The sequence below is a fragment of the Panicum hallii genome, chromosome 1, assembly GCF_002211085.1.
Source record: "Panicum hallii strain FIL2 chromosome 1, PHallii_v3.1, whole genome shotgun sequence".
Taxonomy (NCBI): domain Eukaryota; kingdom Viridiplantae; phylum Streptophyta; class Magnoliopsida; order Poales; family Poaceae; genus Panicum; species Panicum hallii.
Genome location: NC_038042.1, coordinates 6,121,348 through 6,135,982, shown reverse-complemented (window position 1 = coordinate 6,135,982; position 14,635 = coordinate 6,121,348). Strand labels below are relative to the sequence as shown.

The 14,635-nt window shown below is 41.7% G+C and overlaps 2 protein-coding genes across 3 annotated transcripts; one reads left to right on the top strand and one right to left on the bottom strand.

Moving 5' to 3' along the window:
- The first annotated feature begins 2,150 nt into the window (after positions 1–2,150).
- Positions 2,151–3,047, top strand: LOC112874310 (19.0 kDa class II heat shock protein-like). The gene has a single exon (XM_025937566.1). It carries the CDS (start codon positions 2,301–2,303, stop codon positions 2,844–2,846), a length of 546 nt encoding a protein of 181 aa, XP_025793351.1. The 5' UTR covers positions 2,151–2,300; the 3' UTR covers positions 2,847–3,047.
- Positions 3,019–10,719, bottom strand: LOC112874300 (probable 28S rRNA (cytosine-C(5))-methyltransferase). 2 transcript variants are annotated; one of them, XM_025937545.1, is made up of 13 exons: positions 10,410–10,719; positions 8,799–8,857; positions 7,197–7,247; positions 6,795–6,927; positions 6,093–6,178; positions 5,836–5,934; positions 5,697–5,750; positions 5,019–5,163; positions 4,450–4,523; positions 4,208–4,295; positions 3,755–3,838; positions 3,500–3,661; positions 3,019–3,419 (listed from the first exon to the last, which is right to left on the bottom strand). In XM_025937545.1, the coding sequence occupies exons 1-13, from the start codon at positions 10,675–10,677 to the stop codon at positions 3,160–3,162; spliced, it is 1,563 nt and encodes a 520-aa protein (XP_025793330.1). In that variant the 5' UTR covers positions 10,678–10,719; the 3' UTR covers positions 3,019–3,159. The 2 variants fall into 2 exon arrangements, with proteins under 2 accessions (XP_025793330.1, XP_025793339.1); XM_025937554.1 differs by having other exon boundaries at positions 4,450–4,511.
- Between the last annotated feature and the right edge of the window lie 3,916 nt (positions 10,720–14,635).

The window sequence follows — 14,635 nt, the reverse complement described above, 5'->3', positions numbered from 1 at the left end:
CTTGGTGATTGGCATTATCTGGGCGATCTTGGTGATTGGGGTGATTCTCGCGGAGCTTGCCAAGGATTGTGGAAGCCCGGAGAAGAAGATTGTACGTGGCTTGATCTCCACCACACCGGGATGGTGAACGGAGACTCTTAGTGAGCGCCCTTGTCTTGGTGACTTGGGAGGTGACAATACTCTTTGTGAGTGTCACAACGTGGATTAGGGGTGTGTGCCAACACATCGATACCACGGGAAAAAATCCGGTTGTCCCTTGTCCATTTTGCTTATTCAAGCATTATCTTTCTTGCAAATATTTTCATGTGCTTGATTTAGGGATCATTACTTTGCTCTACCTTGCTAGGTTTTATCTCTTTTATCTTTCCTAGCTTGCCTAGGTAGTTTAGTTACCCGGTTGGTGAATTGGTGCCTTTCTAGTTTTTGCATAGGTTAAGATTGCTTTATCTTATTTTAGAAATTGAAAAAGTCCCAATTCACCCCCCTCTTGGTCCATCGATCCTTTCACTATCCAACCAGTTCTTTGATGTTGCATTATATTCTTAACATTACTGGTCATTTATATGCCCAAGAGACTGATCCATTGCTTATAAACATTGTTACTCCTATAAAACTGAAGTTTCTCAAGTACTGGCAGAATATACCTCTGTTATATTCTTTTGCATTTATTTTGGATCCTAGAGCCAATATGAGAGGCTTTTATAATGTTTTTCAGCTACTTTCTCATACTATTAGTACTGATTATTCCAGTTGTTTTAGTAAGGTAAGAACTGAGTTATATAAACTTTATAATAAATATGAAAACAGGTTTGGTGCTATTAGGTCTCAGAGGTACTCTCAAACAGGAGGATCTACTAGTAAGAAAAATAACAGCATGGGGTAAGATATTTGGGGCTCCTGGTACTTTTATTAGGGTGGTTCTTCAACTGGTACTGCATCTACATTTGCCCCTGCTATATAGCAGCTGTTTCTGAGTTATCTTCTTACTTGGACAGCGACACTGTCACATGTTTTGATGATGACTTCAACATTCTAAATTGGTGGTATGAGCACAAACTTACATGTCTCATTCTATTCATACTTGCTAGAGATATCATGTCTGTTCCAATTTCGACAGTTTCTTCGAAGTCTTGCTTTAGTCTAACTGGTAGGGTGATCGAGGAGCGTCGCCGACGGTTGCTGCCTTAGTGGAGATGCAAGGGCACAACATGAGGTCGAGAAGAGGATGCAAGAGGTGAAGGATGCAGATACAACCAACAAACTCCTGGAGGATGGAGAAGGGCAAGCCGGTGATACTCAGTAAATACTTTGCCTACTGCCCTACTACTACTATCAACAAATTCATATTTTGTTGATCAATACCTGATGATGGTTGCCTCTTTGTTTGCTAGGCATGTCTCCACCACTAGGTCTGCGCCGTCTGTCTAGGGTAGAAGTGATGGTGGCAATTCTTTTGGCAAGCAAGATGCAAGAGTGCAGATGCATATGTGGAGTCTGGAGCTAGGAGCTAGGAGCTATGTTTTGTATTTGTATTCTATTCTTGTGATCATGTGATGTAAATATATAATGAACATCTAAACTTAAATTACAGATCTGGGTTGTACTCTTTTTTCCTTCTTAGGGTTCTCACAAGGGTGAGTTTTACCTAGGAAGGTTTTTAATGAAGCAGCCAACACTTAATCACACAGATCAAGTGTTAAAACAGATCTGTAATTTCTTTTGAAGTGGTAATCTTTTACTTATTTTGCCTCTTTTACTTGAATGTTTGTGAAATTAGAATGGTTGTGAAATTTGGAGTTGAGGCAGTGATGGTCTGGTGGATGACTTGGCGGGTTATGGGCTGGCCCGACCCGTGCTTTACGGGCAGGTCCGGCAGGAAACATGCCCATGGACCCGGGCTTAGGCCGTCGATGCAGCCCGTGGGCCAGCACAGCACGGTAGAGAGTAGTGCTGGACCAACCTGGCACGAAGTTGACTGGGCCATGCCGGGCCCGTGCCAGGACCGGGCCGGGCGGCCCGAATAGACATCTATAGCACCGACCTCCGGAGACCACCTGAACCTTCTCCATCTCGCCCGCCAACTCATCAGCTCCCCCACCAAATCGGCCGAGCACCCCCCACACTTCCATCACTCTCCACACTCTTCCCTGAGTACCCTCCCCTCCCTATATTAACCCTCCCCCGCCCCAATCCAACCTCAAGCACAACGACTCGACGAGATAGATCACACGAGCTCAGATCACCAGCCATCCAGCCATTGTTGTTGATCAGCAAAGCAAAGCTTAGGTTAGGAGGAGCAAATGGAGTTCTCGTTCGGCGACCCGGTGCTCTCGGCGGCGCTGCAGCAGCTGATGGACCTCCCCGACGAGCTGGAGCGGCAGCTGAATGCGCCGACGCGCGCCTACGTGCGCGACCGCCGCGCCATGGCCAACACGCCCATGGACGTCAAGGAGCTCCCCTCCGGCGCGGTCGTGCTCGCCGTCGACATGCCCGGGGTCAGCCCCGCCGACGTCAGGGTCCAGGTCGAGGAGGGCAACGTGCTCACCATCAGCGGCGAGCGCAAGCGCCCCGCCGAGGACGCCGGCGCCGAGGCCGGCAAGCAGCAGCAGCAGGCCGCCGATGGAGGCGCCGGCGGCGAGAAGCAGGGGGTGAGGTACCTGCGGATGGAGCGGCGGATGGGCAAGTTCATGAGGCGGTTCCCGCTGCCGGAGAGCGCCGACCTGGACAGCATCAGGGCCGAGTACAAGGACGGCGTGCTCACCGTCACCGTCGACAAGAAGCCGCCGCCGGAGCCCAAGAAGCCGCGCGTCGTCCAGGTGACGGTCGGCGAGCACCAGGGCAAGTGAAGGACGCGGCGTACGCGTGATGGGTCCTCGTCATCAGATCAGCTGTGATGTTCTGCTTGGTAGTAGACTACTAGAGTATTCAGTGTGTCATCGAATAAGAGTATGTAGTAGTTGGTACATGCATGTACTAGACTACCTGAGTATTTCTGCTTGCTTTCTCTGGGACTTGATGTGAGTATGTAACATGGCCTCGGTTATCAATTTTTTTCTTCTCCATACAAAAAATGGATCCAATTGTCCGGAAAAAAGTTCAAAACTAGCTAGCGGTTGCAAATTGAATACGAAACAAGCAAGATCCGAAAACATCTTTTCTTCACCAGAAACCCCCGTTGGAGCATAGGATCATCCTGGACAGCCTCAAGGAGCTGAACGCCCTGACCCCGCTTCGCCTTCTACGCGCTTGTTTTTTTCGCGATTCCACTGCAACATCTTCATTAGATTCTTTCCTTCGTGCTTCCACGGTAACATCTTCATTAGGTTCTTCTGCATCACCACCCGCTGCTTTTCTGACGAACAATGAAACGAAGAAGCCCTCGAGGCCATCCTCAGGGTCCGTTCGAAGCAAATGTTCAGCTGTGAAGCAAATGCAGGAAGCCAGTTCAGAAATTTTCACTGGCAGTGGCGTTAAAACTGTTGGGATGTAGAGAACATACATCCTTCAAAGACGGGAAGGCCACGACGGTGCCATTGGGGAAATGGAGTAGCAAGCTCGAACCCAAGTGATGTGGCTAACGGTAGGACGGCGCTCACGACATCCTCGTTCTCTGCCTGGTGGATCGAGCAGGTGCTGTAGACCACCCTCTCCACTGAGGGAACTGCAAACAAGATGGAGGGGAACTTCAGCTTGTGCAACGGTTATGCACTGACATTTGACTGTTCAGCACACAGACTGAGTAGGAGCGGCTTACATGATAGAGCATGTGAGAGAGCTTTCTTCTGGAAAGCAGAGAGCTTCAGGACCCTTGAGCTTGTACTCGCATCGTCCTGATCATCTGCAGAACAAGGTTTATTTCAGTGCTAAATATTCCAACAAAATGTTGATAAAATGGAGGACCACTAAATATGTCGGCTCCTTAAAACTAGGTAGTTCCTGCTGATAATACAAATCATTCTTGACTACACAGTGATGTGTTTCACAGTTTCAGGTCAAATTTGACAAAGGAAGTAGACATCTTGTGCTAGCTACAGAAGGCTTGTCTAGCGCAGAAGTCCACAATTAAAGTCCGACAAAACTGATAACAGTATAACACATGATGCAAAATAGATGTGCCAAGCTTAGAATTCAAGTTTTGAAATTGATAAACATATGTATAATGTATGTTGAAGGACTGCTGCCACAAAGGCCTTTAGTTACAACTTACCTCTAGAATGTGAAGGAAGCAAGTAGTCAAGTCTCTCTGTAGATATACCAGAACCAGAGCAAGAGGGGTCCAACAGAATAGCACGGACCTGCACCAAACACCATTGCATCAACACACCACAAAATTATGGATAATTGTTCTAAGAAATGAAGGAAATTGTTCTCAGATATGAAGGAAATTCTATAGAACATGTGTCCAGTGAGGTTTGTAAGTTATAAATAGAAGTGGAGGGGTTTACGAACCTCGGCATATGATGGATCGTTGCTATCTATATCCAGAAAATCACCATTCACTGTTTGAATATCTATAAAAATAACTTAAGAAAGTTGTTCATGTATCAAATGCCATAAATATTGTAGGAGTGGATAATGTATGAAAAAGAAGTAAAATTATATTAGCCATGCTTGAGAAACAGGAGTAAGGAACACATATCATCAAATGATGAGCAAATAACTAGCCAACACATGACAATTTAGATCCACTGAAGATAAAGTTATATTCTTTTATGTTTTTCTTGAAGAAATTAACAAGGAAAGACTAAGAGAGTGAAACAGTAGATGATCAGCTTTAGTAGAAGAGCTAATTAAGTCTACGAGGACAAGTTGTATCAACATTTATAGGTCCAACAACAGATATTTACTTGCAGCAATTATGCATGATTTCGAAGATAGATCTGTGCATCTTAAAGGTCCAAAAGATATATAGGTATGTTATCAAGGAGACAAGGATGGTTTAATTGTAAAAAAACTATACAAAAAGGAAAATATAAGCGCAAGCTCGATGTACCTAAAAGGTAATAAAGAAAGGATACTATTTGCTCCAGATCTTCTGATAGTATGTTGCAATGTCTTGGCCCTCTCTTTGTTAAGTTCACAAGCTATAATACCCCCTTGTCCATTCATGAGGGCAGCAAGGTGGACTGTTTTGTTCCCTGGAGCCGCGCACGCATCAAGAACCTAAGTTTTATGTTCAATTGGAAATTAATAATTTCACATTATATAGCTAAAAGGAGATACAGCCAGTCAGCCAGAGTGATATTTTTTCTCATCTAGTACATGACACATGATTTTACAATAGACATACTGAGATAAATGAACGATACCAGCAAATAAGCATAGATATTTCATTTGCAAATAAAAAATAAAGTAAAATCATAAGCAAAAAATATACAAGTACTATTTTATCTTATTAGTTATTACTACCTGAATAGTGAATGGTGACAATTTTTCGTTTTAAGAATATGCATAGATTTTGCAGTTTCTTCTGATATGAACAGAATAGCAACAAAACCTCAAAAGAAACCTTTTGCAAAGTTGTGTATACTAAGTACTAACATATGCCGTATTATAATCCAGAAGTATCATTCTGTAAACTTGTAAATCAACCATCAGATGGTAATATAAAATTATAAATAAAATATTTTTTGTCTGAGCTGAAAATGGCCAAAGAATAAACATATCAGTAAAATTATTCCAACAGATATACTGACCTTCCAACCTGGCTTAGGGCACAGTGCGACTGCTACCATACAACTAGCTTTGCCCTGTGAAGGTCCAAATGAAGGGAAAAAGGTTACCATTAATCACATGTCCTTTCAAAAAGCAAACACTTAAGAATCAAAAAGTTACCTGCAAAAATACTTCTCCATTTGTGACCAATGGATGGCTATGCAAATCAGTTCCAGGCGGGAGAACCAACATATCTGGAACCATATCATCTTTAGCGACCTATTAAATACAAAGTGACTTAGTCAAGTCGCTATAAGAATAGTAGAGCTCAAAAGTAAGGTTGCAGTTGCAAAAACAGCTTCATAAAGAAACATCAAACAAGAGCAATGCTACTTGGATCAATAATATTGCTAAATGTTAAAAGATAGATTTGGTACCATGTGTATTTTGCTCAATTCTTCAACCACAAACTCGGTAGTGGTCTTGAGTGTGTTGACACGAAGAAACCTGGGCTTTGGTTTGACTGGAGAGAGAGAGAGAGAGAATAATGAACAACAAGGTTATGAGTAATTTAGTAGAATATGGCGTATGTTTACTGAGGATTACATATCTTTGATAAGTAGATAGAAATCAAGCAATGCACGCAAGCAGATGTGATATATACGCCCTTTCTCCAAACATCCATTTGGTTTGCCAAGTATGAACAATTAGTGATCATCAAATTTTTTTTGGTGGAGAGGGGGGGAGGAGCATTTCTCAATAACATGGTTTATAATTTGGTAACAGCTAAGCAGGATATGTCAATTATCATAATAAGAGAATTGTGCATGCAGCTATGCAAATGGACTTAGAAGCCACTAAATATAAGAAAAATAGTGTGAACTCTGCTCAAATGATCCTCGGCATATGCGACATTTTATATTCGCAATAGTAACACAATCTAGTTGTGCGATGTAAATAAATATTCCTTGCAATCTAGTATTTTCTCTGAATCAAAAAATTTGAGTAGTCAAACCACATTTGATCCTAGATGGTCAACAACTCTACAATAAATGGCTCAAATAACAATTCAGAAATACACATATCACAGGAGTAACTAATGATAAGCTACAAGAGGAGCAGATAAGAAGGAAGGGTACCTGGTGTTTTATTGCCTAGCAAGTCTTCAACACTGCTGACTTTCTTTTTGGCACAAATTCTATCAAGAGCACTACTAAGAGTGTCTTTGTGTGTCATAATTAACTGCTCAGCTGATCCAGAAACTGCAGTTCCCTAGAAATGTCATTTCATGTCAGAATTTCTTCAATAGGAAGAAGAGGAGAAAGAGCATAACTGATGAAGTTGAATGACATATTGAACTTGGACAGGTAAGATAAATGATTACTTGGTAAGACAAATACTTGATCCAATCCACAGCCCAAAGTATAAACATTTTGTAGCAACTATATTTGAACTTACAATCTATTAAGCATTAGATAAGTAAACGAGCACAAACTGTTGAACCAATTCGATCAGTTCAAAGGTCTAGAAAGGTGACAAACCTGACCAAAGAGGATATCATAGGCAGTCACAATGACTAATTCCTCCTGTCTCTGCAAGTAAAAGTAGAAAACTTGGTGAACTTGTGCCTTGCTTCCAGAAGGCGTTACACATTTAAACTTATGAAACGCGGCGGCCTGCCTGGCCAACCAGGCCGGCCACGTCGGCCAAAAATTCTCAACCGTCCGATCGCCCGATCCGACGGCCGGAAGAGCTTGTCCCGGACATTTTGCAAAAGAACCCCCTGAATTTTGTAAGAATCAACCCGCAGTCCACGTCCGTGGATTTTTGCAAAAAAACCCAAACTTTATTAAAAAACCCGCAGTCCACGCATGCATCTTGCATTTTTTGCAGAAGAGCCCTTAAACTTTTTAATAATCAACCCGTGGTCCACCAATAACAGCCATGTATGTTTCTCAAAACAAACCCTAACTTTTACATAAATTAACTTAAAGCCCTTCGCCTCCGAGGGATAGTTCTTACCGACCCTATAACTCAAATATACTAATTACGTTCAAATTCTTGCAACCTTCAAAACATTGGATCTCTTACGTTTTAGCTTGGTTCTCAGCGATCCAAGTGGCACCTGATCGTAGCGAACCACTACATTTACAATTATTTTAATTTTCACAAAAATAAGATAAAGAGACACATGTAGTACGACAATATAGACACTACACGCGCCAGCGAGGCCAACCGATAGGGCCACGTTAAACGAATATTAATTAATATATTGCTCTAAAAATGCTAGATCTAATTTTTTTTTTATTCCTCAGCTCAAGTAATTGCTAGATCTGTAGCTTAAGATCAAAGATTGCATGTCCCTGCCTCTGTTTCAATTTATATGATTGTTTGTTGTCTAAAAATGGTAAACTGCATAGTGAATAGCTCAAAAATGCTAAAATGATGAAACCACTTTTGGTACCACCTACGCACATCCTATTTGTTGCATTCTTTGCTCTCATAACTAAGAATCTGGGGTTCTATAGGGGTCCTACAATGGTAGTTCCCTTTGGTGTAGCCAAGCTGTTTGGCCAGGGCTAGAATATTTTAGATGTCGGTTTCATGCTTACTAATGCTGGTGCTTTTTTAAAAAGAAAGAAAGAAAGAAAAAGAGTGCTCTCTGACGCACTGAAGCATTGCGGGTCCTCTTGGTAGCATGCTTAATAATGGAGGGACGTCGTGCGGGAAATTAAGATTTATACGCAATGCTACCACTACACAGGTAGTGGTAGCATTGCGCTCTTATAAAGTCTGTGCAGCTCATTAGCCATAGTATGAACAAGGATCGCTTGGATCTCTCTACCGATGTATTCCTTTCCGAAGTTTTTGTAAATAACTGCTAGTTAGCTTACTATTGTACCCCACTATGTATAAATTTTAATGCATGCCATCATGCACTCTAATATATGTACAGTCATGTTTATGATGCACTTCAATCACCGTTGTTTCCTTCGCGCGCAAAGGCATGCGCCAATCACTAGTCTCTAAGTAAGAGGCATGCCTCAACTTTAAAGCCAGCATACTAAGCTGTCAACAGCACTGGTAAAACAGATACGTCAAGGAATCTAATTCCATCAAAACATTTGATTCAGTTGGCTGACCTTCCATTTGCTGTTTAGTACTCCACTCGATCCTAAAACCTCCTTAAGAATAGGAAGATCTGATAAGAGGAAAAAAAGAAACATGTGGGAAGAAGTTAACACAAGAAAACAAAAATTAAGCCTCAAAGCACAACAGAACCCTAAATTGCATTTTGCTCAGTTGAAATAGCACAAAATCACAGCCACACAAAGATGGACCAACATGACAATATCCCAATTACACCAAGTAACTCTGGTGTGTGGCTGTATTGTCAAATCTGACTTGTTTCAAAGACAATGACGTAAGCCAAATGAATTAAGTGTCAAGCAGTGAAGGTAGCACAGCTTCTTGCAATGTGCGACATGCAAGTCTGACCTACCACCTAAATATGATACTGTATGCACATATGTGCATTAACAACTACAATACATGTCGAAATAAAGTATTGAAACTTAAGTTTAAGGCCAAAACATTGGCTCTTTGATTTTCTTGCTGCAGCATCTGAAGAAGAAGCCACAATACTCACAGTTACTCTTTGGCATATTTGGGAAGTAAGAAATTCAGCTAGAAATGGGGAGATTGTGATGCACCCACGAATGATTGTTGAAAAGGTGAAAGCTTATGTGGAGATGATCCTGCTGCACATATTTAAACCATCAACATGTCATAGGTGTGAGTCTAATAATTTTATCTCAAAATGGACTCCACCGCCGGATGGATGGATGATGGCCAACGTAGATGCAGCAATCTTCTATGATCCGCCTTCTATAGGAATGGGTGTTGTCATCCGTGATCATTTTGGGAAGTTTATATCTGCTTCTTGCCAAAAGATGTACATTGCAGCTGAACCTGAACTAGCTGAAGCAATAGCAGTTCGATATGCAGTTGTCTATGCAAAAGACATGAATCTCCAGCATGTTATAGTGGCCTCGGACTGCTTAAATATTGTTAGAAAGATTACAGCTCCTGGGATGGATAGATCCCTGGTTGGTCCCATTATCTCTACTACTAAAAAGGGGTTAAGGGTGACATTTTTTTCGTTCGTCTACCGCCTGGTGCGACATCCGTCGCCCTCCGACCCCGCGCGTCGTCCCACCTTCGTCCTACCGCGGGCACATTGTTGCAATCTGATTGAAACAAGCCTCATCCGTGCGTCCATTGCCGAAGCTCTCCCCCGCTCTCCATCCCCGTCTCCCGTCTCCCGTTCCACGCCACCCCCCCCCCCAATGCCCACGCTGCCACGTGACCCCCCTCCTCCTCCCCGACGATCTGCTTGACCTCGCCAACTACAATGAGGCAGCTCATGCAATAGCTAGATTAGCTCATCAAATGTTGGTCTGATGTGGTCTAATGATGCTCCGGAATCAATCCGGGCTATCCTCTGTAACGACTTGTTAAAAAACAACTACAATACATGTTGTTTTGCTTGCTATGATTATGGCTACAACTCCACACTGCAGACAACAACCCACCCGACCACCCCGACACAAGAAGAACCGGCGCAGACAGGGCATACAATCAGACACCTTCAAGGGACCGGGCACCAGATATCTGGGTTGGCATTCCGTCGAACACCTTGCCCGCGAGCTCGCACCTGCAGCCAAAGGGAAGATGGGGATGCGCTTACTTACACTTGAGGGTCTGGCAGACGAGCGCGAAGGTGGCGCGCTTGTTGCGGACGGTGGGCGAGTAGACGAGGGACTTGATGGAGCCTGCGGCCCGCCTGGTGGCGTCCCCGCGGAGCACGCGCCGGAGCACAGCAGCGGCCTCGCGCCGAGCGAAGAACGCGGCACGCTCCGCCGCGTCCCGGCTCGCCATCCGGCGCGGGGGGCGCCCGTTCCCTCCGGTCGCCGCTGGACCGCGGCTGCGGTTCTTAGGATGTTGCGGCGGCGGCGGCATGGCTGATGACACCAGCCCGTCTCCGAAGTTGCGCACTTTTGGTTTTGGAGGGTTTTTTGCGCTGCGCTGACACGGCTGTTTTTTTTAACTGACACGGCTGGTTGCTAGTGAAGAGCCCAAGCCCTCCACGCGATTAAACAAAACTTAAACCATTTTTTCCTCTCAAGATCGAGTCCATTATTGTCTTCTCACCAAAACTACCGATCAAACCATTATAAAGAATAGAAAGGGAAGACTCAAATAATAGTCATTAATTGTAATATGCAACCCAAAAATAAATTTTATATCTAGTCATATAAAAGTATTTTTTTGAAATCTTGAAAACTTATTAATATTTATGTCATACATATTTTTCTCAATACGCCAATAATTTTTCACTTGACCCATCCATCTCAAAACAAGTGCACCTGTAGCAAAATATATTACCCCTTAAAGAACTGGTTAATACTTTGGCCCCTAAATTATCTGTTTTATTCTTCCTCAAAATGTCACATACGTATTTATCTTGCTCGCATACATTTACTCTCTTCTATGAGTTGTTGCAATCCAAAGATCATCAATGTATTAGGTATCACAACAAATAAATAGCCTTCATCAAGCAAAATTATCACCAGCACAGTGTAACAACAAATAAGAATGTGATGGTTTAACGAAGAGCAACCACATATTTTCTCCTCTATATTAATTTTATTTAAGATTTTTTATAGATGTACTTATTTTGGGATGAAGGGAGTATATCAACAATCAAAAATACATTTAGAGAGTGTGCTGATGTGAATCCAGAAGCTTAAAAAATAATTCTTAATTTGTCTAAGAGGTGTAAACTGTAACTTATTAACTCGAACAATTTTGAGATTACTATCTGATTCGAATGCAAAGCATGAGAACTTAGCATAGATTTCTTCATTCCAAAAAAAAGAAAAATAACCCTAATCAATTTTGCATCTTACTTCTTTAGTACTTTATATGCTTTGTGTCTCTTTGTCAACCGCTAATATTTATTGGCAAAATGGGCATTTGATCCCTCAATTTTGCTCCAAGGGTTAAATTTGGTCCCTAATTTTCATATCGGTTAATTTAATCCCCCACCTTTCATTTTTTAGGTTAAACTCATCCTTGGTGCTGATGCGGCGCTCTAAGCCAGCATGTGAATAGTATGAAAAGTTCCTTTTACCTTTGGATCCTTCTTCCCCTCCTTAATTTGCTCAATTTTTAGGAATTTACTTCAACACAGATGTTCTTGCAGCCTAATTTTCTATAGTAACGTGGATGAAAGTCCAAACTCAATGTGATGATGTTACATTCATTGACCGTGAAAATGATCAGACCAAGTAAATTATGTAGAGTCACATTGGCGTAAATTGAGGAGGGTAGGAAGGAGCTAAGGGTAAAAAGGACCTTTCACATTAATCTCATGCAAGTATGGAGCGCCACAACATCACAAGGTTGACTTTTACTAAAATAAAGTTGAGGACTAGATTGGCCATTTTAAAAATTGGGGAATGATATTGAACCTTAGATCAAAGTTTAGGGACCAAAACACCCATTTTACCATATTAATTCAGTTTTATAATTCTTAATATGGATACCATTTAGTCTCTTTTCACGCATGATCATCGATCGCCGTTACATGTCTTATTTTTTGATGTCAAATAAACAAACCATCATCTAAAAGTTTACAACAAGTCTAAAAAGTCACCACTAAACTTAAGATTACATTATTTCTTTTCTAAATAAATTACACCACATGAGATAGCTTGTTGAAAACATAACTTTAATTATTTATTAATACAGAAATCCAAGAGGGTCTGGATTAGCTCATGCTAACTCTCTCAAAAAAGCCTAGCCACCATCTCAACAAGAATAAGGGTACCTAATAATATGCGACCATAAAAATATTTTTTATTCTAATTATATGAAAAATTTACTGATAACTCCTATAAAAGTATTAATATTTAGTTCATACGTACTTTTCTCCATGTGCTAATTATTTTTCACTTATCATCTAAAGAGATATTTTTCACTTATTGCTTCATCTCAAAATAGGTGTATACGTAGCAAAAATGTTCGTTTGTTTTGTAGCTTGTTAGCTCTAAGTCTATCTTTTCTATCACACATATGTTTACCTTCCTCTGAACGTCGTGCATGCATTTACTCCCTATCTTGAGTCGTTGCAATCGTAATATTACCAACCTATCCAATGCGGCAACAAATAATGATCTTCCTTAAGCCAATATCACTAGCATATCAGGTGCAACATTAAATAAGTTGGTTATGGTAGCGATGGCTAAACGAAGGGCAGCCTCGTGTTTTCTCCAATATGTTAAACAGACAGCTTTTTTTATATAAATGTAATTATGTTTGGAACGGAGTGATCATATCATCAATTTAAAAGTACTTTTATGGGAAATGATATGGATAAAGTATCTAAAAATACAACTGTTAATTTACCTAAGTGGTGTAAATTGTACATAATAACTCAAAAAAGCATGACGCGATATTTGAAATAACTACGGCATTAGAATGTAAAGCATGAAAGACTAGTTTCGTGTGCTTCATTCACAAAGAAGAAAAATAATCCTACTAGATTATGCATCTTATTTCTTTAGTACTTTATATGTATCTTGTCAACTTGTCAACCGGTAATATTTTTGGTAAGTTTTCTAATGCTTAGGGCTTGTTTGGAAGGTTGGTTTTGCATAAAAACCTGGTGTAAGATACCAGTCCAAAAATTTTTCAATCAGATCTCAAAATCCTACTTGGATGGGCTATAAAATAAATAGGTCTACACCGTTATTTGACCCTTACGCTGGAAAAAAATAATCATCTCGTTAGCCTACATTAAAAATACGATGGAAGTTGGGGTGCTCGTCCTCCCTCTCGATCGCTCTCATCCTCTGCTTGTTGCCGTCAGCTTCACCCCGCAACCATGGCGTACTCTCCTTTTCATCCATGGAGATGGTTCCATCTCCGAATCTCCCTCTCCCTCCTCCTACCTCAATCCCTCAATCTTGTTTCCCCATCTCAATTTACACCTACGGAATCTATAAGTGCCAGCAGCCCCGATCCACACTACTGCCGCCATGGATTTGCGTCGAGGCCGTGCAAGGGAGACAAAGGTGTGGCGGTAGGGCCGTACTGGAGCGGCGGAGCTTGCAGTTTACGTCACGAAAGCTGGTGACAAGCCCACATGGTTAGGCGATGCTGCGATGGCAACAGCGAGGCCGCCGAGCATGTCAGGCCATCGATTCCGTGCAGCCGCTGCTGGCGAGCCCTCATCGGGATAACAAGCACATTGGGACGTCAATCCATGTTGCTGCTAGTGGCAGCAAACCGTGTTGGCAGCTGCGGTACGTTGTCCTCCTCCTTTGGCAGCCTTCTTTTATGTTTTTGTTTTCCATTTTTCCCCTTTCTCGGTTCAATTGTTTTCTCAAACACACAATTGGATTCAACAGATAGCCTGGCTACAATATGCGAATCTCTGGTAGCAGCAAGAGTGGAGAATCACATGATCCTTGCATTGCTGTCAATTTTTTCCTCTGTATCCAGATCTATTTGGTGATCATTATTTTGCTTTTGCTGTCCGTTTTAATTCAAAAGCTTTGAGGCTGAGCTGCAGTATTTGTTTCTATCCAAATATTAAATCACAATCAGGAATGGAATAGACAGGGGCATTTCTAGTGCACATCCATTTGCATGTGTTTGAAAACACGTTTGTAAAAATTTGCCAAGTTGCCAAACAAGGCTTTAATGTGGAATCATTACGTCTCTTTTCTATTAGGACCCATCTTACTTTTTGATATCAAACAAACCATCCTATATGAAAGTTTAAAGTCACCATTAAACTTAAGATTACATAATTTTTAAAATAAATTAGACCCCACCGGACAGCCCGTCCAAAACAATACCTTTATAAATTTTCGATAAAAAAAGTAAGAGGGCGTGGACTAGCTCATGC

Coding starts and splice junctions, on each gene's coding strand:
- LOC112874300 (XM_025937545.1), bottom strand. CDS start 10,677: ATGCCGCCGCCGCCGCAACATCCTAAGAACCGCAGCCGCGGTCCAGCG. Junction 6,928..7,196: donor ATGATATCCTCTTTGGTCAG/GTTTGTCACCTT, acceptor TGACATTTCTAG/GGAACTGCAGTTTCTGGATC. Junction 3,420..3,499: donor CCTTCCCGTCTTTGAAGGAT/GTATGTTCTCTA, acceptor TTTGCTTCACAG/CTGAACATTTGCTTCGAACG.
- LOC112874310 (XM_025937566.1), top strand. CDS start 2,301: ATGGAGTTCTCGTTCGGCGACCCGGTGCTCTCGGCGGCGCTGCAGCAG.